Source organism: Nelusetta ayraudi, unplaced genomic scaffold, assembly GCF_046127955.1.
Source record: "Nelusetta ayraudi isolate G7.1 ecotype Tasmania unplaced genomic scaffold, CSIRO-AGI_Nayr_v1 ptg000135l, whole genome shotgun sequence".
Classification (NCBI taxonomy): domain Eukaryota; kingdom Metazoa; phylum Chordata; class Actinopteri; order Tetraodontiformes; family Monacanthidae; genus Nelusetta; species Nelusetta ayraudi.
The window spans coordinates 6845792-6872474 of NW_027466185.1; the positions used below are offsets into that span (position 1 = coordinate 6845792).

A 26683-nucleotide genomic window follows, 5' to 3' on the forward strand; every position below is an offset into this window, starting at 1 on the left:
CGAAGTATCGATGTGTGTAAAAAAAGAAAGAAAAAAACAATAATAAACCGAACTGTTCACTGCGTCATACAAAATGCAATTATTTAAAGTAGAGATGCATTTTGTTCATCATAGTTCGAGATTCAAAGTGGAATCTGTTTTTGTTTGACGGCCGACCTGAACAGCGTTGAAGCCGAGGCATCACGTTGATGTCTCTCAGTAAAATATAGCACATATAAATACAATATCCAGCACATTGCATATTATGATGAAAATCAACCGGATCCACCGTGTTTTATACCATTGACTTCCTGTCTGAGCGATCCTACCTGGTGCGATTGACGCAGGGGGAACGCGGCAGGCGGCAAAGATAAACGGCGGCGTTCTTTTCCAGCGAGTCACGTTTTACTGCTTCTGGGACGCTTCTGAAACGCGCCGCTCTGCGCCTGGTGCGAGCCTACTCATTGACTTTAATTGCCGCGTTTTACTGCGTCGACGCGGACGCTCGCTCTGCAGACGCTTCTGGTGTGAAATAGGGGTTATCATAAGGACAACAATTTGATCAAATTTTAAAGCGCTTAAGTCACTTTAACACGATTGTAAAGAATTATAATTGCATGACATGCTTGTTACTTTAGATATGGCAGCGGAGAAAAAAAGTCTTACATGACACAGTTTAAAGTCATAACTAATGGACCTGTTGGAAGAATTATTTAGAGACGGTTATTTGCATGTGCCTGTTTTGGCAGCATTAAACTGACCTATTTCCAGGCGGAATGGGCTCAGAAAGAATAACATCGTTCTTATTTGACGTTATATAAAATTATTTTTCCTCAACTTAAAAGTTGACCCGTACTTTAAAATTAGTGATCCATTTGTGACTTTTGAAATCTCTTCCCTTTAACTGTAGGGGGTGAATACAAAGAGTCTGAAACGGCACAAATGCGGTGTTTTCATTTCATTTATTAGAAAAAAAATAAAAAAAAAAATAGGTGGACTCAACACTGATTCCTACCTCGGGTGGAGTTGACAGACTGAAAGAGGTCAAAAACAGGATACTCAATGGGTCCCCTCTCTCAAACAGACCTGACATTTTCTTTTTCATATAATTTCCTAAGGGCGAAAAATACAATTAACACAAGAAGATCACAATTTTGCCAATAAAGTTAAGAAAAGCCGAACCCACACACTTAAAGACATTGAAATATATAGAAAGAAAAGCATGATATAAAATAATCAAAACTAGGTTAACAAAACACCTGGCAACAGGCTGTTGTAACATATATTTTCTCTTTTGCGTCTCAATTCAATGACCATTGTCTGATCTGGCTTTCATATTATCGTCGCCATTTGCTGGAAACGTGAGCGCTTCTTCAAACTTTTTTTTTTATGAGAATGGAAAAATGAACGGTATCGACTCGATACGTTTCCGGGTTTGCCTGGAACGACACTTTCTCCGCAGACAGCCTTTAAATTGGGTTAACGAGACGACCGCCGGCACGTGAGCGGCGAGTTATATAATATATAGGTCAACACGTTTCTCACTGGCACGTGCAGTCTTCTTCTTACGTAAAGTCTCGTGCAAAGTTCTCAAATTACACTATGTAGGTGAGGCCGAAGCTCGTCGACGCCGCTTCGATGGCTCACTCCCTGAGCAAGTTTAACGCTTGAAACTGAAACCACACGGATGAAAAGGTGGTTTGAATTTCAAATTAGTTAGAACTACATTGCTTCCATTTTTTTGGGGTCAATTTTCCATAAACAGCATTTTCAATTATTCTTTACCGTTTTGATCTATTCGTAGTGGATTCTAAACAATCAGCTTCCTTTCTGGCTCAAGGTGGGGTGAGATATGGTGGGGCTGCGTTGAGCTGCTCTGGCCCTTCGAAGACGACCATGAAGTATAAGCTGATACAAATTGTGAGGAGATTAGCTTGGATGCTTCACTCTAAAAGATTAACAATTGAATGCATCGCTATACTCTCAAACTCTCCATTATGCAGTGGCTGGATTGTGACCAAGTCTGCTCGAATGTGATCTGTGTATATTTAAGATTTGCCTCCCTTTCCCAAGTGCAGACGATTTGCCACATTCATTTATGAAATAAAACCCATCGGTTTGAGATGGTCCACCTGATGAAAAACTGGAGTTTTAACCCATGGAGATGACTATGAGATAAAACTACCTATTAGTAAAATAAGATGTAGAATTAAGTTACGTGATTGCGAATTTGCCAAGTTCAACTCATGCTGTTATGGCCACACATTTATGACAAAACCACCACTTCTGTTGCATCCTCATACATCTCTTTAGCTCAAAGGTTGGTTGCCGCAGTGTCTTTGTTTTCTTTACAGATTAAAGGAAATTGATTGGTTTACAGTGGGAGTTGATGTAACAAAATGTTTGACAGAAAATGATCCCAAGGTATATGGTTTGCACTTTGCATTACTGTCGTTATTGCCGTTGTGACGCCTGACAGGAGTGGGCTCGAAAAAACTTTGCGGGCACCACACAGGACAGAGTGAGACCTCTCGCCACTAGCCGAGACTGTTTGTGAGGAAGCAGTGTGAAGTCAGCTCATTCATGAGTCAGAGCTGTGACGCGCGCACAGCATTTTTTCAGGTCACCAAAACCTGCACGACACCAACGATATCAATCCCACTGCTTCGCGTCGAAGCTCGGAGCATGTAGCATGGTTTCCGATGCACATTCTGAATGATTTGATCAGTGTTACCATGATATCGTTGGCGTGTGTTCAGTTAAACAGTTCAATTTCTAAACAATTAACGATGTGATCGGGACACGGTTTTACATCATTATGTGGGAAAGGGGGGTGGGCGCGTAAATTAGCAAAACGGAACATTTTGTTCCTGTGCAGTAAGTGCAATGAGAATTCAAATTTGCGTATTTTTGAGGTGTCCTCAGCAAATACTTTCGGAGGATTTTTTTTTTTTATGTTAGAGAAACGATGTGAATATGTAGACACTGTAATTCTATAATTTTGAACTTCTTAATTTTTAAAACACGTTACCATATGCGTTGAGAACAAATAATCCTACACATAGTAAATAAATAAATGATGTGTGTGTGTGTGTGTGTGTATATATATTGTAACAAAAAAACTCAATGCTTCAGTTAGAGCATTGACTTTATCTGACAGTCAGGCATGAATGAAGAAGGGGGGGGGGGAGACAAGCCGGATAAAGGAGGAGACAAGGGTGTTTTCCTCCATCCTTCTCGTTTCCTAGATAGAGGGCGTCACAATCGTCCCTCACGTTTCCAAAGAACCCCCTCCCTCTGTTTGAAAAAAAAAAAAAAAAAAAAAAAAAAAAGACATGGAGGAGGGAGGGAAAAATGAAGTTAACCTCTCCTCGTCTCCGCAGCACTACTACTACTACTACTACAGCTGGTAGCTCACATGCGCAGCGGCGGAGCACCGTAGCTTTCGTCCAGCACACCGGCCCCTGTCTGTCGGCATGTCGGTCTTCGGCTCTCAAGGCACCGCGGACCCGGCAGCAGGTGGGTGCATGGGGTTCGGGAACTAGTTTTCTTTCTTTTGCGGTGTCTGCTCTGTGTGTGCCGTGGGTCTCAAGCTGAAGGAATACATTTCCGTTATTTAAAGTTGTACACATTTCTGGAAAGTATTTCAAAAGTCATTCGGTCGCTTCCTACGACAAATTCTCGTCTTTCGAGATGAGGCGCTTTGCAAACATTTTTTTGTTTTTGTTTTATGCTACTTTGTAGCAAACTTTGAGATGATGCTATTGGCCGGCAACAATAGCCGGCTGCTTGCTTTTTTTCTTTCGGCAGCGACTATGCCGCAAACCAAGTCACCAAAATTGGGGTTCATTACCAACTGCAAGGTCGTTTTAATGGACAGCTACCAGCCGGGTCCTTCCTCCAGAGTGCGACCGACCGGCTGCAGTGAGTAGTCGCCGGTCGGTCGGTCACACTCTGGGGAAGCCGGGTAATCAGTGTTCCCGTCTGACGCGCTTGTCTCCAGGGCTGCTTTGTTCCGCTTCGGGAGGAGGAGGGAGCAAACCGGCAACCTCGCCGAGCCACGTGATGACTTCCCCCACAATTAGGATTTTTATATATTTTTTAAAATAACGTATTTCAACTTTAGCATTTGGGTTTTCGTAATTATTATCTTTTTAAACGTATTTCCCACCTCATTAACCAACATACGTCCATTAAAGTCTGGTCGGTAGGACCTCGCATGTCACGTGACTCCGCCAGGTTCGTCCGCGTATTCTCTCCCGTTCGAGCTTCCTACCAAAGTGGGTCAGTAGATCAGTGGAGCAGCGCTGCCCCGACCGTGCAGCAGAGGGAGGCACTACAGTAATGTCGGCCGGCTGAGCTCCCCGAAGCACCCCATCACCACCCGCTGCATGAACGTAAACTTGCAATGTTAAGGCGGCTGAAAATCTTAACCGCTGCCACGGCGGCTATACCGCGTTTCCGAAAGACTTTTTGACTCCAATGTGGATTTTTTTTTTTTTTAATATCGTGAAGACGAAGAAGAAAAAAATAAAAATAAGTAATATATATATATATATATATATATATATATATATATATATATATATATATATATATATATATATATATATATATATATATATATGTATGTATATGTATGTATATATATATATATATATATATATATATATATATATATATATATATATGTAATGTATTGTTTCTTTTACACGCTCTTTACACACAATCCAACAAAGCTAAATAATAATAATAATAATGATAAAAAAAACTAAATACAAAATTAAATCGCCTATTATAATGAAAAAAAAGGAAATCCCTTTTTTATTTTATATATATATGCCAAGCCTAATGCAAACACCAAGAAAAACTGCAATAAGGCTATTTCACTAAACCACTATTGTACTTTTTTTTTGTAGCTTAAGTAAAAGTCTGTTGGAAAATATATTTTATTCAACAAATCTAACTGAAAAAAAAAACCCTACTAATTAAATAAGTATAATACTTTTTGGTATATTTGCATGAGACTTAAATTCTTTGCATGTTACAGTATAAATGACTAGTAGCCTTGTCATTCTTCAGTGAAGCAGTTTCCTCTGCTTCCTGCTTCCATTGCCGTCTGCAATAACGTTTGGTAAATTAAACAGAATTATCGCAGTCGTGTTTCATAAGCTTAGGAAATTGTTCAGTTCTTTATGTACTCGTTGCTCTTACACATGCGTTTTATACCCCACCATTCTATTTTAAGCTGCTACATCTTTACTAATTTCTTTGTTTCAAACAATTGTTTTTTATTTTTATCTATATGTATGTATATATATACATATATCTTAAGAGAGAGAGAGAGAGTCCGTATCTTGATCTTTCATCCTGATTAGTAGGATTTTCGTCTTTGCACTTTTGGAGGTGTTGTAGTCCTATTACTAGAAATATTTTCTCTTCCTTGTGTCCCCTGGTTTTTTTTTTTATCATTGGTCACATGCTTATCTACTTGTTTAAACAGTGTCATGTTAATTCAAACTGTTTTTCTGGGTGCGTTGTTGCTTCAAAAGCTGCGTTATATGTGTTAGCAAAGCATAGCAGACTATTGGAGCTGGAAACTAAATTGTATATGAACGTGCTTACACAGACTCTTGTGCGAGTGACAGGAACAAAGCTGCTAAATGAAAGGCAATCAACGGCATGTGGAAGTAAGCGGTACATTCCGTCTCCACTCATAAATTTTGCAGTCCGTATATTTTTATGTGAACGCCGTTTGCGGTTCCTCTTGTGAAAAGGACCACTTTGGAGTTCTAAGCAGAATCGCCCGTGATTTGGCGAGGAGTCGTAAGGAACTGTACGTCAGTCCCGCCAGAAATAAGCTGGAACATACTGTGCGGTTACAATAGAATTTAATGCTCGCCTGTCGCCTCTGCAGCCATCCAAAAGAACGTTGACTGTTTTTGCTTTATGGCAAGTGTATACATGAACTCTAGCATAATGAATGGATCGGATCAAGTCATCAAGATTATAAAGCAACAATGCACTGACCTTAAATTGGGTTCAGTACACCCAAACGTTTATGCCCTTGTTATATGTAGCCAAGATCCAGAAGCACTGTCGCCCATTGTTTTAAAGTCTTACTTTTTCAGCGTTTGGTAGTAATGACAACGGACTCATGGTGCTGATGTGACGACCGTACCTGCTGATGCTTTGTATTATTGCAGATTTTTCTCCAACCTAAAAAACTGTCTGCCTTGGCTGCTGCTACATGTGCCACATGTAGTTTCAGTAACTGGATTTTCAAGGCAAATTAATAAAACAAATTGAATTGTTTTATTGTACAAGCCGACGTCGCAGCGTTTGCTGATGTATGAGTTACATTTAGACGGAGGCAAACACGAGGCTGCCGTGACAACAGAGTAAACAAGTAGCCGCTTCCACCCACAGGTACACATTAGCAGCCCGCGCATGTGGCGCTAATGGAAAGGGCAGTATGCACGCACTGCTGATTGATCTTGAAGCCGTTGTGGCCTTGAAGCCCTGTTGTGTGGCTCCAAACAACACGCGCCCTTGCAAGCTACTGTCTGAAGGTTGCGGAATAAAGGCTTGGCCTGTTCTTTCGAAAAAATAAAATTAAATGGAAAAATGGCTTTTTGAATCGAGAAAGTAGAAACTGATTGAAAATGGAGACGTGCAAGTCACTGCATGGTAATGGAATTCTTCGGCATGCCTGCCAACTGTGTTGTTTTTTCCGCCCGGATGGTGACGACAAGGTATTGCTTTAATAAATCGCTGGTCAATGCAGCGGCGGGGGTTCGGAGGGGGCTGGAGGTCACCGTCTCCAACGTGTAATGTAATATAAATTGTAGCCTATGGGACTTTAACAGCACAACGATTAGGAACAAAGTGGCCAAATCAACAGCTAATTTGGTTCAAATTCTGATGGTATGATACCTGTAAATATTTGTTGATGGCATGAATTCAAAGGATAAATTACAAAATTTAGCCTTTGACATTCACTTTCTTTAGTCTCAATATTTATAGTTTTTGTAGTTGTTCTCTGGAATTGTTTAAAACCCATGCTACAATGCTACTAATTCCGATCTCGTGCTCATGCCATTGTCAGAGTTTCCAAATGGGAATTTATGAAGGCGGCTCGGTCCATTTGTTGTATGTTTTTGTTTGCTCGAGATTTATTACCTCACCCTACATTTTCTGTAGGCATTTAACCACCTAATCCTCGCTCGTCATCAGGTATTTGCGCCGGCCATTGAGCGCAGACTGGTCCCAGTAATTTATGCTGTTTAGACAGTCTTTGCCTACCTTCAACATCCTGTGTGTGTGTGTGTGTGTGTGTGTGTGTGTGTGTGTGTGTGTGTGTGTGTGTGTGTGTGTGTGTGTGTGTGTGTGTGTGTGTGTGTGTGTGTGTGTGTGTGTGTTTCCTGTGAGCTGAGCTCTTTGTCAGCGGAGGCGTCCCAGCAGTGACCTTGCTTTTTCTTATCTTTGCTTTTCTTTTTTAAACAGCTAGATGGACAGCAGCATCGATGCTTTTTTTAAATTATATATTTGTACAAGTCATATTACACGTAGCGCCGTCCTGCTGCTGCGTGTGTATCTCGAAAGGCACACAACAGTCAAGGTAGGTCTGATCATTTATAGTGTATGCGTTTCTGTTTACTGTCTCCTGCTGGACTCATTCTGACTCCCCGTGCCTATAAATCGAAATCGGGTCATCTGCTCCGTCCTGAGCCGACACCTTGAAGGTATCCAAGTGGGATGAAATCTGCCCTAAAATAAACGCAGACTGCCAGGGGGATGGATCACAGTTTTGTTGCTCCAGCACAGGTGCCGGGGCGGCGACACCTTGCAGCCCTGTGGGTGAGGCCTCTCGCCGGCCACCTGCGTCACGAGCGTGGCTCGCCTCTTTTGGCTCGGCCGTGACTCAGAACGTGAGCACGTGCCGCGTGAGACGCAGCGTGGCCAACTGACACGGCGGCTTCCTCGACGACATGTTTCGAGGCAGAGTCAGCTGACGGCAGGATCACGCTTGCCTCCCGAGTGTCAAAAAAAAGAGGGGAAAAAAAAGAGAAGGAAAAAAAATATTCCGGCTTATAACGTGCATGGAAAAACTGTGACGTTAGAGAGGAGGAGGGGGGGGAAACCGGCCGTTGTGCACACCCACATTCCACTTTTGCGTCAGTGATGACCCACTAAAACTCTGGAGGGATGGCAGAAAATTGTTTCAAATGTGGGAAAATTTCCACCACCAATGATTAGGCGAAATATAAATTGTGCTTTGGGTAAACAAATGATGTCCATCACTATAGCAACAGCTGAGCTAATGGCAGTGCTAATTATCCTAATTGAAATGCCCTTTTAAAGCCAAGACATACTGTAAGTCTTTCAAATCGGAGCTGAAATCGCTGAAAAGACAAAACAAATGCGCTTGTTTTCAGAATAATAGTTTCACAGTTTTGATCCTCCCATGTGTTGTTTTCCTTTGCTTGTTTTTCTATATGACTATTTTGTAAATTCACTGGCGTTTTGTGAGGATCTGTTTTTGGAAGGTCTACTCACATAAGTTAGTAAGTTCGTTATTTCTTACGTGACTTTTTACAGAGGTCATTTAAAAAACTGTTTGCGTTAAAGTTCACTATTTCAAAAAATAAAACAAACAAGTGGTAAAATAAAATCACATGAAGCATACTTGGTATACAAGGTATTTTTCTTGAATAAATGTAGTGCTTGATAAACTTTTATACAACAAAATTATCACGACTGTTGCAACTTGTCGAGCGAACAATCGATCAAACCGAAAACTTGTTTCCGCCAGATTTGATTATAACACTGGCATAACATCTGGGTTAATTATAAAATAAATTGTTCTCACTTTCTGCTCGTGGTCGGAGAAATATAGGTCACTCCCCGTCAGCAGTCACGTTTTGTTTATTTTATCAACACTTTTTTTTTCTGTTAAAAAAAAAAGTTTTACTTTTCTTGTCCCCTCCCTGAAGAAAAAAAAAAGGGCCGTCGCAATTCAAAAGCGTGCGAGGGACGGAAGTAGGTCAGTTTTACGGCATTATACAAGGGTTAGGTAAGACGATAGCCCGAACCCCATTTGCTCTCACGTGCCTGGTGAAACCGACAAAAAAGAAATCAGAGCGCGGCTGGCGCTATGGCACCTCTCCATGGCAGGTCTCGGTCAGTGCAGAGAGTTTTCAACCCCGGGAGACGGATGACTGCAGACAGACTGGGGACGGAGCCGAGGGAGGGGAGGAGCGGAGGGAGGGGGGAGGAGCGGAGGGAGGGAGGGAGGGAGGCAGGGGTGGTGGTTTGGCATGAGACTAAATAGCTGTGATACAAGAGTGGAATTCTCCGACGAGTTTTTGGCAGTCATGTGCCGGCTTTTAAAGGGGCAAAGGGCCTACGGTCAGAGGAACATTCTTGAGTGAGAGATTAATAGATTGATATTTAGAGAATCAATCTATTTACCACAAGATTGTGCAGAGGCAGGGATTAGCAAGGTTTTCTAAACCATTAGCACATTATTAGTCGTTGAGTCCAGAATGCTATCTTGAAAGAAAAAAAAGACTGCGGCCCTGTTCACATTCATGAGTCATCTTGATTAATAAGTCATCAAGTTGAAAACAATGGGTGATTTGAGGTTTTTGATAGAGCTTTTCCTGATAGCGACGAGGGGCTGTGTGTGTGTGTGTGTGTGTGTGTGTGTGTGTGTGTGTGTGTGTGTGTGTGTGTGTGTGTGTGTGTGTGTGTGTGTGTGTGTGTGTGTGTGGGAGGGGGGGTCATGCCGGGCAGGCTTACAAAAGCATCGCTTTCATCTTTCACCAGGAAAAAGGTGCGGGCGGGCGGAAGGCAGGAAGTCAGACATGTTCGTAAATGTCGTGATGTGAGAGCGACACATAGGAGGAGGGAGGGGGGGGGGGGGACTGACCCCGGGAGTCACCTCGGAGCAGCTCGGCTATACCAGGAGCTTTTGTCGAGGAGAAATAACTCCATGTAGCCCACGCTGAGGAAATACCTGCGTGTGCCTCCTTTCCTTTTGTGCAGCGCGAGCAATGGCGCTAAATGGCGGCATTGAACCGCACGACAAAGGAAACCAGCGGAGGGAAGAGCGCGTTGGACTCAAGCGTTTACCCCGAAGGCCGCCAGTGTGAAGAATGTGAGAGACGCACGTGTTTCATTGTGAAAACCAATGGATTGAAAGTTTTGTTTTGAAAGTTGTTGGGAAAGTGGGGAAAAACCCTTTTGGATTAGTGTAAAAAAACTTCCCCTGAATTTTCCTGCTGACGCCACCCCCCCAATACACACACACACACACACACACACACACACACACACACACACACAAATCTGATAAAAATGTAGAATCTGCGAAATTGGTACAATGTGTCAAATATAATTTTAGAAAATCAAACATGTACACAGACGTCAATGGGATAATGTGGTTTTGTTCTTCTTCTCGTGCCAGAAGCCACGGTGGCGGTGGCAGAGGTGGAGGAGGAGGAGGAGGAGGGGGAGGAGCTGAGCCAGCCGGGCACCTCGCTGATGGCTGTCGAGCTGCCCAGGAAACGGAAAGGAAACAGGGAGCGGAAGAGGTCGGAAACCTCCACACAGTAAGTGGAGCGCCGTGGTTTGGTGGTGCGGGGGGGCGATGAGTTCACCGCGGCTGGATGTTAAATATTAAATCAGCCTTCGATCTTTCAGGGAAGGCCCCGACATTGAGTTGGATGACGACGACCTCATCAGGTTACCGCAAGTCTTTGCCTCCATTTCAACCTTTGATGCTCTAGTGGTCAGAGATTTTCCATGAAATCCTCTTGGTTTTATTTCAATTTCAGATTCGAAGAAGACGACCAGCAAGTGAGGCTCAAATGCTCCAGGTTGTTCCATTTTTCTTCCATTATTGAACTACAACACCAACTGAGGGTTGTTTTTTTTTAAGTGTGCACCAAAAACAAAACCTACACCCGAAAAACCGGTATTTGTGACATCACAAAGGGCACGTCTACATCTCTAGAGCGCACGCTGCCAGGTTTTGCAGCACCTTCTGAGATTCCACAACTTTTTTCTGTTTTTCCAAAAACGCTAAACGGTTTGTTGCGTGTGTTTTGTTTTTGGCTGCAGAGGGCTACTTGGATTGTGTATACATGTGTGTGTGTGTATGTATATATATATATGTATGTATGTGTGTATATCTATCTATCTATCTATATATGTGTGTATATATATCTATATATATATATATGTGTGTGTGTGTGTGTGTGTATGTGTGTGTATATATATATATGTATGTGTATGTATATATATATATACATATATATATATATATATATATATATATATATATATATATATATATATATATATATGTATATATATATATATATATGTATATATATGTATATATATATATATATATGTATATATATGTATATATATATATATATATATATATATATGTGTACACACACACACACACACACACACACAAGGACTGAAAACCCACCTCTTCAGCTTTTAGTCAAAAGGCCGGGACAAATGGACGCAAATTATCATCATTCTTTTTCTTGTGCAACGTCAAATGTCCGCAGGGAGCCTCACAGCCAGATCGAGAAGCGGCGGAGGGACAAAATGAACAACCTCATCGACGAGCTCTCCGCCATGATCCCCTCCTGCCATGGCCGAAAGATGAACAAGCTCACTGTGCTCCGCAAGGCCGTGCAGTACCTCAAGACGCTCAGTGGTGAGTCATGACGTGATCAGTCTGTGGGGGCCACAGACGGTGGACGCCTCCAAGAAAGGACTGAAAACCCACCTCTTCAGCTTTTAGTCAGACTGTGTAGTTTGTATCCTGTCTCCACTTATTGTTCAGAACGGGCCTTAAATTCTAGTTGCAGCTGTGCCTTTATAGCTCTTCTTATTTGTTTCCTCTTTGATTTTGCTAACTCTCTTTGCTACCAGTCAAAAGTTTGGACACACCTTCTCATGCATTTTTTTTTTTTTTTTAATCTTTACAACTTTCTCCACTGCAGATAGATACTGAAGACATCAAATATATAAGCAAGATATTTGTCATTATGCATAGAAAAACACGTTAATAAGCCTAAATGTGATTTTTATGAAAGGTGGCTAGTTTGAAGAATTTAAATCTAAAACATGTTTGAGTGATTTTACACTTTTATTGTGCCCATAGGTAGTTTTGATGCATTCTTTGAGAAATTGTAATGTCAATAGCCATGAGAATGAAAGAAAAGATATACATTTTTATAGTGATGGAGAGAGTGTGTCCAAACTTTTGACTGGTAGTGTATTGCGGCCATTCATTCAGCGCTTTTTTAAAATGTTGCACTACTCTTAGGTTTTTCTGCTCTGTAAGCGCTGCGAGATCATTTGTTTTAAGTAAAGCGCAGACTAAATAAAATTCATTATTATTCTCATTATTATTAATAACTTGGTGTTCGCCTCTGGGAAACGTCTGACTTCTCTCGAACCCACCAGGGCCTGCCGGCGTCTTAACGGACGCCACCTACAAGTCTTCCATCCTGCCGTACGACGAACTCCGGCAACTCCTGCTCAAGGTGAGCGCTGGCCGTGCACGGGCCCCCTCCCCTTCCCTCCCACCCACCTCCACTCCCGGCGGCTTCCCTGTTTCGTTACTAATGCGTCTGTCGACTGGTTCCGCCAGGCCGCCGACGGTTTCCTGTTGGTCATCAGCTGCGACCGCGGCAAAATCCTCTTCATCTCCGAGTCCATCTCCAAGGTCCTCAACTTCAGTCAGGTGCGTAACCGTCTAGTGGTCGGCACAGCCCGCTGCGAGAAATTACTTTTAACTTGTGCTAATTTCTCATTGTTGTGTTTTTTTTGCTTTGGTTACCATCAAAGAAAAAAATGCACAAACTGGGGGGCAGATGTTAAAAATGTTCAATGCAATACCGAGGCTGACTGGTAGAGGGGAGATAGATTGATGTACACACTAGCAGTCAAATGTTTGAACACAACTTCTCATTTAATGCTTCCATTTTCATGACTATTTACATTGTCGACTCTCCCTGAAGGCTTCACAACTATGAATGATCCCATCTGGAATTATGTAGTCAACAAAAAAAGGTGCAAAATAACTCAATTCAAAGTAGCCACCCTTCATATAAAACTAGAGCTGTCAGTCGATTAAAAAAATTAATCAGATTAATCGCATGGTTTTCCATAGTTAACTCACGATTAATCGCAAATTAATCGCATATTTTTTATCTGCTCTAAATCTACCGGAAACTGATATTTTTCCATTTTTTTTAATAATCATATCAACATGGGAGTAGGCAAATACTTGCTTTCTGCAAATGCAGCATGTTTATTCGTGTTGGAGCAATGACAAGTACTACTAACAAAACAAAAGCATAGGGTAAAAAAAAAAAATTATAAACTCAAGCTCAACAAAGATAACAGATGGGAATAACTGTAACATTACATAGTAATGATTACTAGTACTACCAAAATTTGTATATTTTACTTTTCAATTCGAACTTGAACTATTCATCCCCTTTTTTCAGCAGCCATTAACACAAAAGGATGAACCTTACGCCGAGCGCTTCAGTTCGGCGCCCATGTTATATCAATGTAGTGGTTCACACCACACGCAAACGGGCGTAGGTGTGTGTGTGTGTGTGTGTGTGTAAATAGAAACACGCACTCAGGTGTCCATCTCAGGACCTCTTTCATAATGATCACTGACCGGCATCTCTAGGATCAAACAGACATATTTTGATCAAGTCTTCCTCTGTGTGTGTGTATTTGTTTAATCTCTCTCGCACTCTGATACAATGTACTGACAAATATAACATACAAATATGATCGAATTTGTCATTCGGTTTTTATTTTTGAAATTAGTTTATTTTGAAAATTCACCGAATTGGTTTTTTTTGAGCGACTTCCTGTACTATAGACAAGGATCGCTTGCGGCTCGCGCACAAAATAGAGCAGAATACGAAACGACAACTGCATGGCGCGAGCCACGCACCTGTTCGCGTCTAGTGTGAACCACCACATTGATTAATGTGGGCGCCGAATGGAAGCGCTCGGCGCTTCGCTTCCACGTCCAGTGAACTGACGTTAAATGCATGGCGCGATCCGCGAGGGGAGCCGCGCGCCTGTTTGCGTCTGGTGTGAACTACTACATTGATTAACATGGGCGCCGAATGGAAGCGCTCGTTACAGTAAATGCATATCACTTTTGTCCTCTCAAGACTGCCAATCTGGCAGGGTTTTGAAGTGGAACTTTCCATTTACAATTGACGCCTTATCCATGTTAGTCCTTCCTAGTGCTCATCCACACTCAGTGTCTTTTTCTTTTTTTTGTTGTGTTTACAAGCCGGCTGCAAGCGTGTGACTGTGTGCTGTGAGTCAATTCATTTCCTGTTTCCACAATCTACGGAGCGGCCAAAGGTTCAAAAAGCACCGTGTGCGTTAATCGTGCGATAAAAAAATTGTCTGCGATAAAGCGGCGTTGAGTTAACGCGTTAATAACGCATTAACCTTGACACCCTTATATAAAACACAACATTAGTATTTTTTTTTCTTTGCGACACAGTTAAATTTATCTTGCTGACATATGTAATGTCTTCAGTGGGTATCTACAGTGTAGAAAGCAATACTGTCGTGTACATGAATGGGAGCAATTGTGATAAAACAAGACGCTTTGAACAAAATGGTTTCAACATTCACAAACTCGATACATTTTTCAGTTATGAGTGAAATTTCAATTTTATTTTCTTCCATCTAAAACCCACTGTTTGGGAGTTTGCCTCAATTTAATAAACCTGCTTGATTTTCAGTCACTTTTATGTCAATTAGAATTCATTCATAATCACTGACACTGGGATTATTCTGTACTCTCTGGTCCAGGGCATCCTGTCTGCTGCTGCGATGAATGCAGAACTGATTGCTTAGATTGGAAAAACCAACTCAAAAAAACCAAACCCATTTACTTGCTGCAGTTCTCTAGTGAAAGCCTTTTTGCCCTGTCTAATTGCACATAGCTCTCAGAGGGACAACAACATTTGTGTTAAGGTACAAATGACAACCAGGGCATTCTAATTAATCAAATTAAATCAATTTAATCTAATTAATCCAAGCAGCAATTTCGCCGACCCATTGGTCACCCTTAGGAGATGACTTGCTGAATGTTCCTTGATGGTGGTGTGTGGCAGCACTGAAAAATAAAAACAAAGTATCCAAGTCCAATTTGTTTAAATATTTAGACGCACACAAAAGCAACATTTACGACTGGGAAAACCGCCATGGGAAACACCGTACGTTGAAGTTTACATTTCCTCACGCTCCTGCTACTGGACACTTTCTGACTTTTTTTTGGATTGCTGTGCAGTTTTCATTGCGGCTATTCGTTTCGTTTTTTTAACCGAAGGCTCGGTGCAAACATTTATTGGCTGAAAACGCACTACGTGAAACCCAAGCGGGGTTAAAAGGTGCGCAGTAGTGGCCAGCGTGACCCCACTGAACCCCTCCGGCACACAAATAAACAGAAACTCACACGGCCGTGCCGGCCAAAAGTCTTCAGAAGTGTCCAAACGGACATCAAATCGAAAACTACTTTTCCAAAAACCGCCTGGCAGCTGGAATGAAAACCATGCCTGCCCCGTTGTCCTTGATCACAATTTTTTTTTCAGCTTGAAGTTGGGGCGGCGAAAGGCAAACTGAGATCAAGGGCATGTCGGGGAAATTTGATTCCGTTTTGCGTGCGTGGCTGCGGGTGGTATCTGAGGGGGGGGGTTACCGCCAGACCCTGACTGCTGTGTGTTCGCTCGTTGCTTTCTATATTTAGGCTGCAGACGGGCGTACAGTACGGAGGGCTGTAAAACATGCTGTCATGCGAATGAATGCCTCCAAAATAGAATTCCTGCCCAGTGCAGCGTGTGACAATTGACGGGTTCAAGCCTGATGAAAAATGCTGCGAGTGGATAAGCAGCAACAGATCGTTGTCACGTGGAAACGGTGGTGTTTCTTTGGAATGTAAGTAAACACGTGTGTTTGTGTGTGTGTGACTGGGGTTCACAGTTGGATCTCACTGGGCAGAGCCTGTTCGATTTCATCCACCAAAAAGACATCAACAAGGTGAAGGAGCAACTGGTGACGTCGGAGCTGTACCCTCGCTACTGCGCCGACACTGCCGGTGAGCCGTTTGCTTCTTCATGGGGGGACGAGAGAGGGTCGGTTGGCAATGAGGAATAAACAGTGTGTTTTTTTTTTGTTGTGCGCGCGCAGCTCCGTCGCAGTCAGATAGCGCCCCCAGGCCTCATCTCTTGAACAGCGGAGCCCGGAGAGCCTTCTTCTGCCGGATGAAGCACAGTCCGGTCGCCGGGACGCTCGAAGACCAACGCCTGCTTCCCAAATATTCAAAAAAGAAAGGTGGGACCAGACTGGCAGAAAACACTTTTCTTTGCTCCCCAAGAGTCTCTAGATTTGTTTCAGCTCAATCATCTCAGTGGCAGAACCTAATAATAGTTACTGGGTACAAGTGTTTCTGCAGATGCTACATGGTTTGCAGATGTTTGACGTCTGAAAGCGCTCAAGCTTGAGTGTTTTTCAGTCGGACGTTGCTTTTTTTTCACCACAAATTTCAGAAGTACCTTCAGCAAGCTGCCCTCATTAGATACAGAAGGTGGGATTTTACCTTCTGCAGCAGCAGGAAGCCTTGAGCCCCCCGTCTCATAGGAACGGTTAAGCTGACCAATCAATGAGAGCCTCGCGATTCCTCAGTGGGCCTTTCCTTCCCAAATGTTTTCAATGGGCTCTCTACCAGACGGGACGATGGATCCTGAGTTGCGTCATTCATATCCAAAAATAAGGAGATATTTGTACCCCTCAGCTGTTAGATGGGAGGCTTCACAGTGTCACAATGGCTAGCTGAACCAAACAGTAAGTGGTTTGTGTAGTTTACCCATTGAAATCCATTTTGACCCCCAAAAAAACCAAAAACCCAGCATCTGTGTTTATCAGAGCTGGAAGAAAAAAAAAATCCAAAACCAAAAAACCTTTGCCGCACAGTGAAACACAGTGAGAAACAGTGAGCAGCTCAGATCAGATCTGCAGCTCCCACACAGCCTTTCTATTTTCGATCGTTTTTATTTCCGTTTACCCAGCGAGCACTCGACATGTTGGAGCCGAGGGAGCCAGCGCCAGCGCTCGGAGCGCTCTGACTTTTGCACGTCCGCGATTGCGTTCCAGGCCCCGTCGTGCACCTGCGGGGCTCTGCGGCCCACGCACATGACGAGGGGGAGTAGATTGTTAAGAGATTCAAATGACGCTCGGTGTCCAGGTAACCTGAGGGGGAGAAGGGGAGGAGGGGCGAGCTCAACGGAAAATACATTTCCTGTCTCCTTACGAAGGCCAGTGGGGAAAAAAAGAAAAAGAAATTGCCATGTTTGTTGAAGCCCCTTCCCTGGACTTGAGTAGATTTTATTGAATTTTATTTCTTTGCACATCTTTACCAAAACTCTTCTTCTACCCAAACGTCTTGTTAACCTCATGCTTGACCTAATCTCAGTGTGACCCCAATCACAGACAAAAAGGAAATGCTAAAATAAAATACTTGTCTGTAATATAATCTCTTTAATCTCAGTTACTCAGTATATGATTTATTTCTCTTTTATTGCTCAACTTTTATAAAGTATCTAGTCAACGTCAAGTAAGTTGTGGGAGCAACATATGTGCCTTGCAAAAAACCCCCTCAAAATTGGTTAACATTTGCATTTCGGTATCTTTCTGCGATTTCCTGATGGAAAGACTTCGATTTTTTTTTAATCTACTCTCCCGAAACCCCTGTTAAAACCCTTCTGAAAAATGTTGTCATGCAGGAAGTAGGTCAACCTCACAGCCTTGTGTAACCGCAACGAAACAAGACAGTCCAAACACCTCTTACTGTAAACCCGATGGCGACAGCAGGAAAAAAGGGAAGCGTGTCGCCATCTATTGGCCGACCCTTGGAACTGCAGAGTAGGAACCGAGACGCTATGATTCCCGGTTCAATGTTTTCACATGCTCCAACACATTTAATTGAATGTATTGGGATATTAATCACGTATTGGTTTAACTAAAACCATGCCGACCGTTTTTTTTAACACCAGGACCAATATCAACATACAGCTTCAGTTTACTTGACATGATGACCTCGTTTCACCACAGACACTATCTACTTTGTTTTGTTTTTTTTGGAGATTGACCTCCTGGTATTTATTCACGCACCACAGGAGTACTGAGTTGGTGATCTTTGCTGCTTTCAGGAAAGGCATAAGGCAAAATTCAACCAGTGGTGGCGAACATTATAATAAAATCTGCGTCTTTATTTCCCTTTTACTGCCAGAGAATCATGTAAAAAAACACACACACATTAGTTCACCTTTTGAGTGTTAGGTTTTAGTGAGGGATGGTTGTGACATTTTTTTCCCCAACTTTTTTATTGAAAGAGAAAATAAAATACTTGCAGTCGCTGAATAACGAGTCTAATTTTTTTGTAAAAATATACACATATATACAGTATACCTACACAACATATATACAGTACAGCATATACATATTTACACACAAAAACTTCAAATAGAAAATTACTCTAAATAGAGTGTAACTAAAACAGAAAAAATACCAAATTAAAGTATAATGAAATTAACAAATTACCCTCACGGCTCCGCATAACCAACACGTAATATTGGTTACATATACATTAAAGTACAACAACAAGCACACAATAAATTGTGCAATACCTCTAATTTTGTAAAAGAAGAAATGAAGGATTGCCATTACTGAAAAAAACTTGTCAGTACATCCCCTCAATGTGTACTTAATTTTGTCTTTAATCCACAGGAAGATGGAAGGAGCTTTAGCAGATTTAGCCGACTGCCAATGCAACTATAAAGAAAGTCTTGCTAGTAAGGAAGTATAAGTTATAACATGCTTTTGTATAGAATTTAGTGGAAGTGAGGCATCGGGACTCCCAAAATATGGCAATCAATGGGCAGGCTTGCAGATTTACTCCATGAACAGTGTAACATAATGGTAGTCGGTCCAAAAACCACTCAGTTCAGGGCAAAGGAAAAAAATGTGACCAAGGTGACAGGAAGAGCCATGCCATTTATCATATTTGTCTTCCACATCCGGATATATTTCAGAGAGTGTCGACATTTCTTCTTTAAAACTCATTTCGTGTTTTCGTGTTCCACTCGCTCCCCTGCCGGCCCGCAGACGCGTCCAAATACTGCACCCTCCACTGCACCGGCTACATGCACAGCTGGCCGAGCAGCCTGCTGGAGAACGCGGACAGCGATACGGAGACGGAGACCACCGACCTGTCCTGCCTGGTGACGGTGTGCCGGCCGCTGCCCCACAGCGCCTACAAGCCCTCCAAAGACCCCAACGTCATGCCCCCCGAGTTCGTCACGCGCTGCGCCATCGACGGCAGGTTCACCTTCGTCGACCAGAGGTGAGTTTTTCTTCTCGGTCGCACCCCTCTGGGTTTCCCTCCCGTTCTGTCTCCCGTCTTCTGGCTCTGATAGCACGGTTCCGCTGAGAAAGAAGAGGCACGTTGTGTGTTGGACGTGGGCTAGACCCAAAGCCAAATTCAGGTGTAGATAATCCTCTCTCTTTGCCGTTGTTTCTCAGAAGGAGCTGTGCATCTTGATGGCGTCACACGAAACTTCCTTCATGTTTTGGGAAGTGATTTCATTCGACAAGTATAGTGAAACATTTTTTATCAACCTTTGACAAAGTATGATTTGAACAGTGTGACAAGGAGAGAGCCACCCCCCCCCCCTCCAATTTCCCCCTATTCCCATTCCCACTTCTCAGTCTTTTCAACTAAAGACAGTAAGTAAAGATGGAGTTGTGAAAAAAACGACCACCAACAGCTTGATTAAACTCAACGGCTGTTTTGCTTTGCTGTCTCCTCAGGGCCATGCCGGTTATTGGCTATTTACCGCAGGAGATTCTCGGGACGTCTTGCTACGAGTACTTTCACCAGGCCGACCTGCGGCACCTCTCAGAGAAACACAGGCAAGGTGATGGAGCAGAGCAGCCGCAGTCGGCATTTCAAGTCATAAATTTATATCTGTATGCACAAAAAAAAGAAAAAAATCCAAGCCCAATGGGAGGATTTCACACTGTGATGACACCCATGTCCGATTAATTTCCTTTGGCAGCCCTTCGAAGCCAAGACAAGATCGATACCTCGTGCTACAGGTTCAAAACTAAATACGGCCCCTACATTTCCCTCAAAAGCCAGTGGTTTAGCTTCAGGAACCCTTGGACCAAAGAAGTCGAGTTCATAGTGTCTTTAAACAAAGTCGTCAAGTGAGTATTAAGTCGTCAAATCCCAGCAACACAGGTGTGAGACACGGGTGGTCCGCGCTCTGTGTTTATTTCTTTCACAGCTACTTCAGTGGAATTTATCAGTAACAGTGCAGTTTTAAACATGTGTTGGCATTTCTGGAATTTTTTTTGCCTGCAGGAGGCCTGGTCAGACCAGCTTTGAGGAGGCAAGCAGCTTGAAACCACTTCCGGGTGAGAAAACCAGTGAATCATAAAATAGTGATGGGGTAAAAATGTTTTAAGCCAACCTTAAATTTTCAGAAAAATATTTTCTTTTTGTTTCAAAAGGTTTGGCTGCATCAGAAGGACACAAGCAAATGCACATTATTATTATTTTTTTCTGTTTTATTGTTGGCAAAAAATATATATGTAAATATATAAATTTAAGTATCTCTGTATTTGCCCTGGATGTGTAGCCAGGGGTATTAACTTGCTGGAATATCCAGTTCTGACCTGGAGGGAACAATGTATGTGTGTTGTTATGTATCACAAACGCATGGCATGTCCAGAAAACACTTTTCCCCGTCCTCCTCTATACAGTCATATGGCTGTGATACTTTTGAAACTAGGTTTACTTCATGTTGTGCTCTGTCCTTGCTTTCACAGACGACACAAAGCAATTACCTGTGATACCGGGCCTCTGTTCTGGTGTTGGCACAATGATCTATGCAGGTAGCATAGGGACCCAAATAGCCAATGAACTCATCGACTGTAACAGGTGTGTTTCCAAGTGTTTTGTGTATGTGTATTACGGTGGCGCTGATGATGCGATGAGTACAGCTGGGACATATTTAGCGGGCCGCCTATCAAAAAAACACGTACACACAAGACTCGCAAGAGACGACTTCATCACAGAATATTCTGAAACACACGATTAAGATGTTTCTTCCCTTATCGTTTCCGCCTATTTTTCATCGCAGTTCCGCATCCAGTGGACCTTCCAGTCCATTCATCATGGCCCAGGACAAAGGCCCAGTTGTTTCTTCGCACACCAGCACGAGTGTGAGTGTCGCGCGCCGGAGATTCCGGTTTTAGCAGAACTGCACGTCTTAAATTGATCCAGCGCTGAGAACGCTGGATTCACTGAAGGCAAGAAAAGGGTTGCGTTTCTTTTTTGCGGCCGCTAGATGGCAGCAAACCTAGAAGAAAGAAGACGCGAGAGCTGCCCGCCGCGCAGCGCAGTTGACACGCATTTAAATTACTTGAACAGCGCATTTAGGTAGAAAAAACAGCCCATATTTCGCAGATGAATAGCAGTGGCAAAGATCTGCGCTGTTTGCCACACGCAACTGCAGTAGAGTGTAATGGTGATGAGAGGGCAATCAACAATGTCCCGAAACTTGTACGTGCAGACGCTTCAAGTAAACCTATGTCAATTTAATTTTTTTTACACGACTTGTTCCAGATGTCCAGCAGGGAGGAGATGCCAGGCTGCTCATCCAAGTCCCAGTCCGACTCGGGAACTGCTGCTGGACCGAGCGGCCCGGCGCTGAGCGCCTCTGAAAACAAAGGTAACTTTGGGAAAAGAATGACCTCAAGTCTCATTTAGGCTCAACAGCGGCTAAGCTCGCAAAGGGCACACTCGTTATTCATTGTGAAATTATAATGCAATTGTACAGTTTTTTTTTTTTTTTTTGCATATCTGAAGATGTGACTGATGTAAATAGGGCTATTTTAGCAACCAAATCATTTTAAGGACAGATTGTAAGTTTCAATACATTTAAAAAAGAAAAAAAGTTTTTCTAGCTAAGGAAGCTTTCAAGCTTTGACAGTTTTGGCAGAAAACAAAGTAAGGCAAGTCGGGGTTCTTGATGCATGTTTTCAGCTTTCTCCATGCACGTTGGGACCATTGGCAGTTCCAAATTGTCTGCATTTGTGAGTTGTTGGGAACATTTTGTTGTCTCCGGGGGTGTTACCCTGCCCTGGCCCCAGGACAGCTGGGACAGGCTCCAGTACCTACAGCGACCAACAGGTGACGTGTGTTTTTAAAGTGTAACTCTGTCTTTGCTAGACGTGCCATCCGAGCTGGACTTGGACAGTGTGGTCGTTCCCGGGCTGAGCAGCTTCAGCAGCGACGAGGCGGCCATCGCGGTCATCATGAGCATGCTGGAGACGGACGTGAACATGGGTGCGTCGGACGACATCGAGGAATTAGACTGGCACACTGACTTCTGAAGGGCACACTGACTTAAAACACCCCAGTGCCGTGTTTTTTTCTGGTTTGTTAGTTTTTTTCAAGTTCCCATTCGCCTAGTTTTCGAGTTGTCAATTCTGTGACCGACCGAGCTAGCCCCTTTGCACAACAGAACTTGGCTGACTTGCACCGCCGAGCGAGTCGATTGGAATCTCAATGCCAGCAATTAGCTCGTTTGTCTCTCCGGCTGGTGTCCGACGGGGGAAGAGTTGCAGCCTGTGGAGATGTGGTGTTTTCCTCAGGGACACTTCAGGCTCCTCACAGGTGCTGAAGGTCAGAATGTCCATGGCTGCAACGTGCCAACCCGGTGTGTGACCGAGGCCTCGAGGACATATCCGACTTGTACCACGTCACCGCTGACGCCAAAGTCTCGCTTGCAGTTTTGGTACCCGGTGAACTCCAAATTCGTGGAAAAGTCCTCCTGCTGCCTATTTTCTTATCTGATGGTGGGTCCAGTTTGCACTGAAAGAGACTTGAAAATGTTTTTTCTAAAGAATGTTCACCCTTTCCCCCATGCAAGTCCAACTTCCCCCTAGAACTGTTTGAACATGCAAATTTGGAGGTGTCACAAATGCTTCTGCTTCTGGTTACACTCCTCCAGGAAGAGCTTAAAAAAGTGTATTTAACTTAATCAATTTGATATGTAAGCTATTTTTACCTAAAGAGATAGACGTGAACGCTTTGAACGCTATGCTCTGCTGATACTGGTTACACGGCATTTATATCCTCAGCATGGGAACCAGTGAACTCGGTGCATTTGCCCTGGCATATATTCAGGACGAAGGCGGCCGGGCCAGTCAAACAGGTCACCAGACATCAGGCGGGCGGCGTGTGATGGCTGACAGAAAATAAAATCAAATCCCAATACAAGAAAATCGAGACGACTGTGGCGGACGCATATCGACGACTGCCAGAACATGCTGCTCAGAACCAATTTTTACGGTCATCGTTGTTTTCTTGGGATAAAAAGAGGTAGTTTGGAGCCCCATAAACCTGAAAGAAATGAAAGAAAGAGCGACACAAATGTGAAAGCTCTGCCAAACCATCGCCTCTCGTCATTCCTAGCGTGCGCTGTCAGGCCCCTGACTTTTAGAAATGTTTTTATTTTTTTATTTTTTTTTATCTCACATCGCTTTACGTTTTACCACACAGCGCTTTGTCGCTCCATTAGATTGTAGGCCTCCTCCCCCCTCCTCCAGCCATGTTCTATGATACAGTTTGACCTGCGCCCGCTGGCAGCACAAAATCAACTGTGACCTGAGGAAAACCGGGCCTGTGCGATGCCTGGCGAGTATATCCTGTAAAAGACAGACTGTGCAGTTGGTCTACCTCTTCTTCTACAAACCTCCAAGAAGAAATAGATTACATGGGGAAAAAAGAAACAAGAAAAAAAAAAAGCTTTACTTAGGGACTGTTTGTGAAAGCAAGAAACACTTGAATATTATCTCCTGTTTACAGTTTTGGTCCCAAAACAGATTATGGAGTCGTGCTCGTTATTTATGTTGTTCGTGAAACGTATCTACCTTCGTCTTCTTGGAGGCTGACTTGGAGAAAAAAAACAACCTTCTTGTGCGCTCACGTTTGAAAGTGCAACCACTCATTTAACAGTCTGTTGCGTGTCTCGTGCGTTTGTGCGTGTATTTCCACCATCCACTTTGGCCTAATCCACATGTTGGATTCATGGCTGGCTGACACAAACAATGCTACTCCACCTCCGCTAAGCTTCAGCCCGATCATCAGGTCGGAGGCCAGAAACTATCCGGTTAGAGAATCACAGCGAGCAGAGAGGAAGTTCTTGACATTGGTTTTTCAACATGAATGTAGCCTTAAAGAACTGAGTTTGACCCCCTCAGTTTGCCTACACACTGCCGTTAACATCTCTGACGGTTACTGCGCTCTGCGTGCATTTTTGGGGGAAAGTATTTGTGTGTTGTTTTTTTTAAAGTGTCACCAGGAATGTTTTTGGAGTATTAATTAGGGGCAAATCTAAGACTTTATCCGCCTTCTTCTCAGTTGCAGCACTTTTCATTGCGGCCGAGCCGTACGGGAAATAGAATTTCCCACGTCAAAGTCTAGTTTGAGCAGAGAGGCCCTGTAAAGCCCTTCATCGTGTAAGAAGCCAGCTGGAAGGGTGAATGAATGAATAAAGAATAAACCCACCCCCCATCAGAATTTTCAACCTGTAAAGAAACGTACTGTCCACTCATACTTGTATATTTTTTTTTAAACCAAGATGAATGTTTTGTGAAGTTTGATTTTTTTTATTTTTTTTATTTTTTTTTTAAAACCTTGAACTGACGTGAAAACTCTGGTTTTGTCACTGGATCCTTCTGTCTTGAAAGTCAAACGTGATTGTGTTGCCTTGTGCCGTTATCAGTCGTACAGATTCAGGATTCAGTTGCGAATGATGTGCTCTCTGTGTAGCTTTCAAAGGCGAGACTGTAGGTACTGGACAATGTTTTCTGTCGCCGTTAGTGCCATTTTGGGACGGAAGGCTGAACTGTACTTAATTTGCTTTGCAATCCAATGACAAAAAAAAAAGTCTAATAGTTGTCTGTGCAAATTGATGTTTCTGCTGTAACATGAAAACTGAATACTAATAAATTAATTTTTTTTACCAGCAGCTTGTGTTCTGAACATTTTTTTTTCTCTAAACCGAAGCCCTTTAACCTTTAGGTGCTTTTATTTTAATTTCTAATAACTTGTCTGTGGTGTTTAGGCCTTAAATGCACACAAAGGTAAGTTCCCAGAACACTTGAAACACATCTTAACACGAGCCCAGTTTTGGAATATTCCGGTGATGAAAAACTGCTGCGATGAATCACAAGGATCTTTATTTATATGTATAAAGTTAAAACACTTGCCAGTACATGTTCATGTCACAGCCGATGCATCCTGACTCAGAGTCAAGACCTTTTGAAAGACAAACTCATCAAATATGAACTCAAACAGATAAAGCGCGGTAAGGCACAAACATTTGCTTTTTATGTCCATGTTTTTCTCAAAGGTGAGAGTATTTGTTTTACCAACACAAAGGTGGACAGTAACCACCAAGAAAATGGTTCTTTCTTTTCTCTCTCGGTCATAATAGATCATACATATTTTAAATATAACATCTGCCTCTATTTGGATTAGGTACAAATACACTTGAACTTTTGCACATTTTGCCACGTTACGACCACAAACATGAATATATTTTATTGGAATTTTATGTGAAAGACCAACACAAACTGACATACAATTGTGAAGTGGAAAGAAAATTATACATGATTTAAATTTTTTTTTTTTTACAAATAAAAAACTGAAAAGTGTGGTGTGCAAAAGTATTCAGCCCCCTAAGTTAATACTGTGTGGAAGCACCTTTTGCTGCAATTACAGCTGCAAGTCTTTCGGGGTACGTCTCTACCAGCTTTATGCATCTAGAGACTGAAATTTTTGCCCACTCTTCTTTGCAAAACAGCTCAAGCTCAGTCAGATTGGATGGAGAGCGTTTGTGAACGGCAGTTTTGAGATCTTGCCACAGATTCTCGATTGGATTTAGGTCTGGACTTTGACTGGGCCATTCTAACACATGAATATGTTTTGTTTTAAACCATTCCATTGTAGCCCTGGCTTGATGTTTAGGGTTGTTGTCCTGCTGGAAGGTGAATCTCCGCCCCAGTCTCAAGTCTTTTGCAGACTCCATCAGGTTTTCTTCCAAGATTGCCCTGAATTTGGCTCCATCCATCTTCCCATCAACTCTGACCATCTTCCCTGTCCCTGCTGAGGAGAAGCACCCCCAGAGCATGATGCTGCCACCACCATGTTTGACAGTGGGGATGGTGTGTTCAGAGTGATGTGCAGTGTTAGTTTCCCTGCACACATAGCGTTTTGCATTTAGGCCAAAAAGTTCAATTTTGGTCTCATCTGACCAGAGCACCTTCCTCCACATGTTTGCTGTGTCCCTCACATGGCTTCTGGCAAACTGCAAACAGGACTTCTTATGGTTTTCTTTTAACAATGGCTTTCTTCTTGCCACTCTTCCATAAAGGCAGATTTGTGCAGTGCACGACTAATAGTTGTCCTATGGACAGATTCCCCCACTTGAGCTGTGGATCTCTGCAGTTCATCCAGAATCACCATGGACCTCTTGGCTGC

At 42.9% G+C, this 26683-nt stretch overlaps 1 protein-coding gene across 2 annotated transcripts; it reads left to right on the forward strand.

The window, feature by feature from the left end:
* Positions 1 to 3313: 3313 nt before the first annotated feature.
* LOC142876930 (basic helix-loop-helix ARNT-like protein 1) lies at positions 3314 to 25157 on the forward strand. 2 transcript variants are annotated; one of them, XM_076011203.1, is made up of 17 exons: positions 3314 to 3498; positions 10451 to 10595; positions 10687 to 10728; positions 10821 to 10862; positions 11574 to 11725; positions 12481 to 12560; positions 12668 to 12760; positions 16051 to 16165; positions 16258 to 16401; positions 19231 to 19468; positions 19936 to 20042; positions 20184 to 20334; positions 20492 to 20544; positions 20959 to 21070; positions 21273 to 21354; positions 21758 to 21863; positions 22364 to 25157. In XM_076011203.1, exons 1-17 carry the CDS (start codon positions 3456 to 3458, stop codon positions 22525 to 22527), a joined length of 1869 nt encoding a protein of 622 aa, XP_075867318.1. In that variant the 5' UTR covers positions 3314 to 3455; the 3' UTR covers positions 22528 to 25157. The 2 variants fall into 2 exon arrangements, with proteins under 2 accessions (XP_075867318.1, XP_075867319.1); XM_076011204.1 differs by lacking the exon at positions 3314 to 3498 and adding an exon at positions 9992 to 10141.
* Positions 25158 to 26683: the final 1526 nt, after the last annotated feature.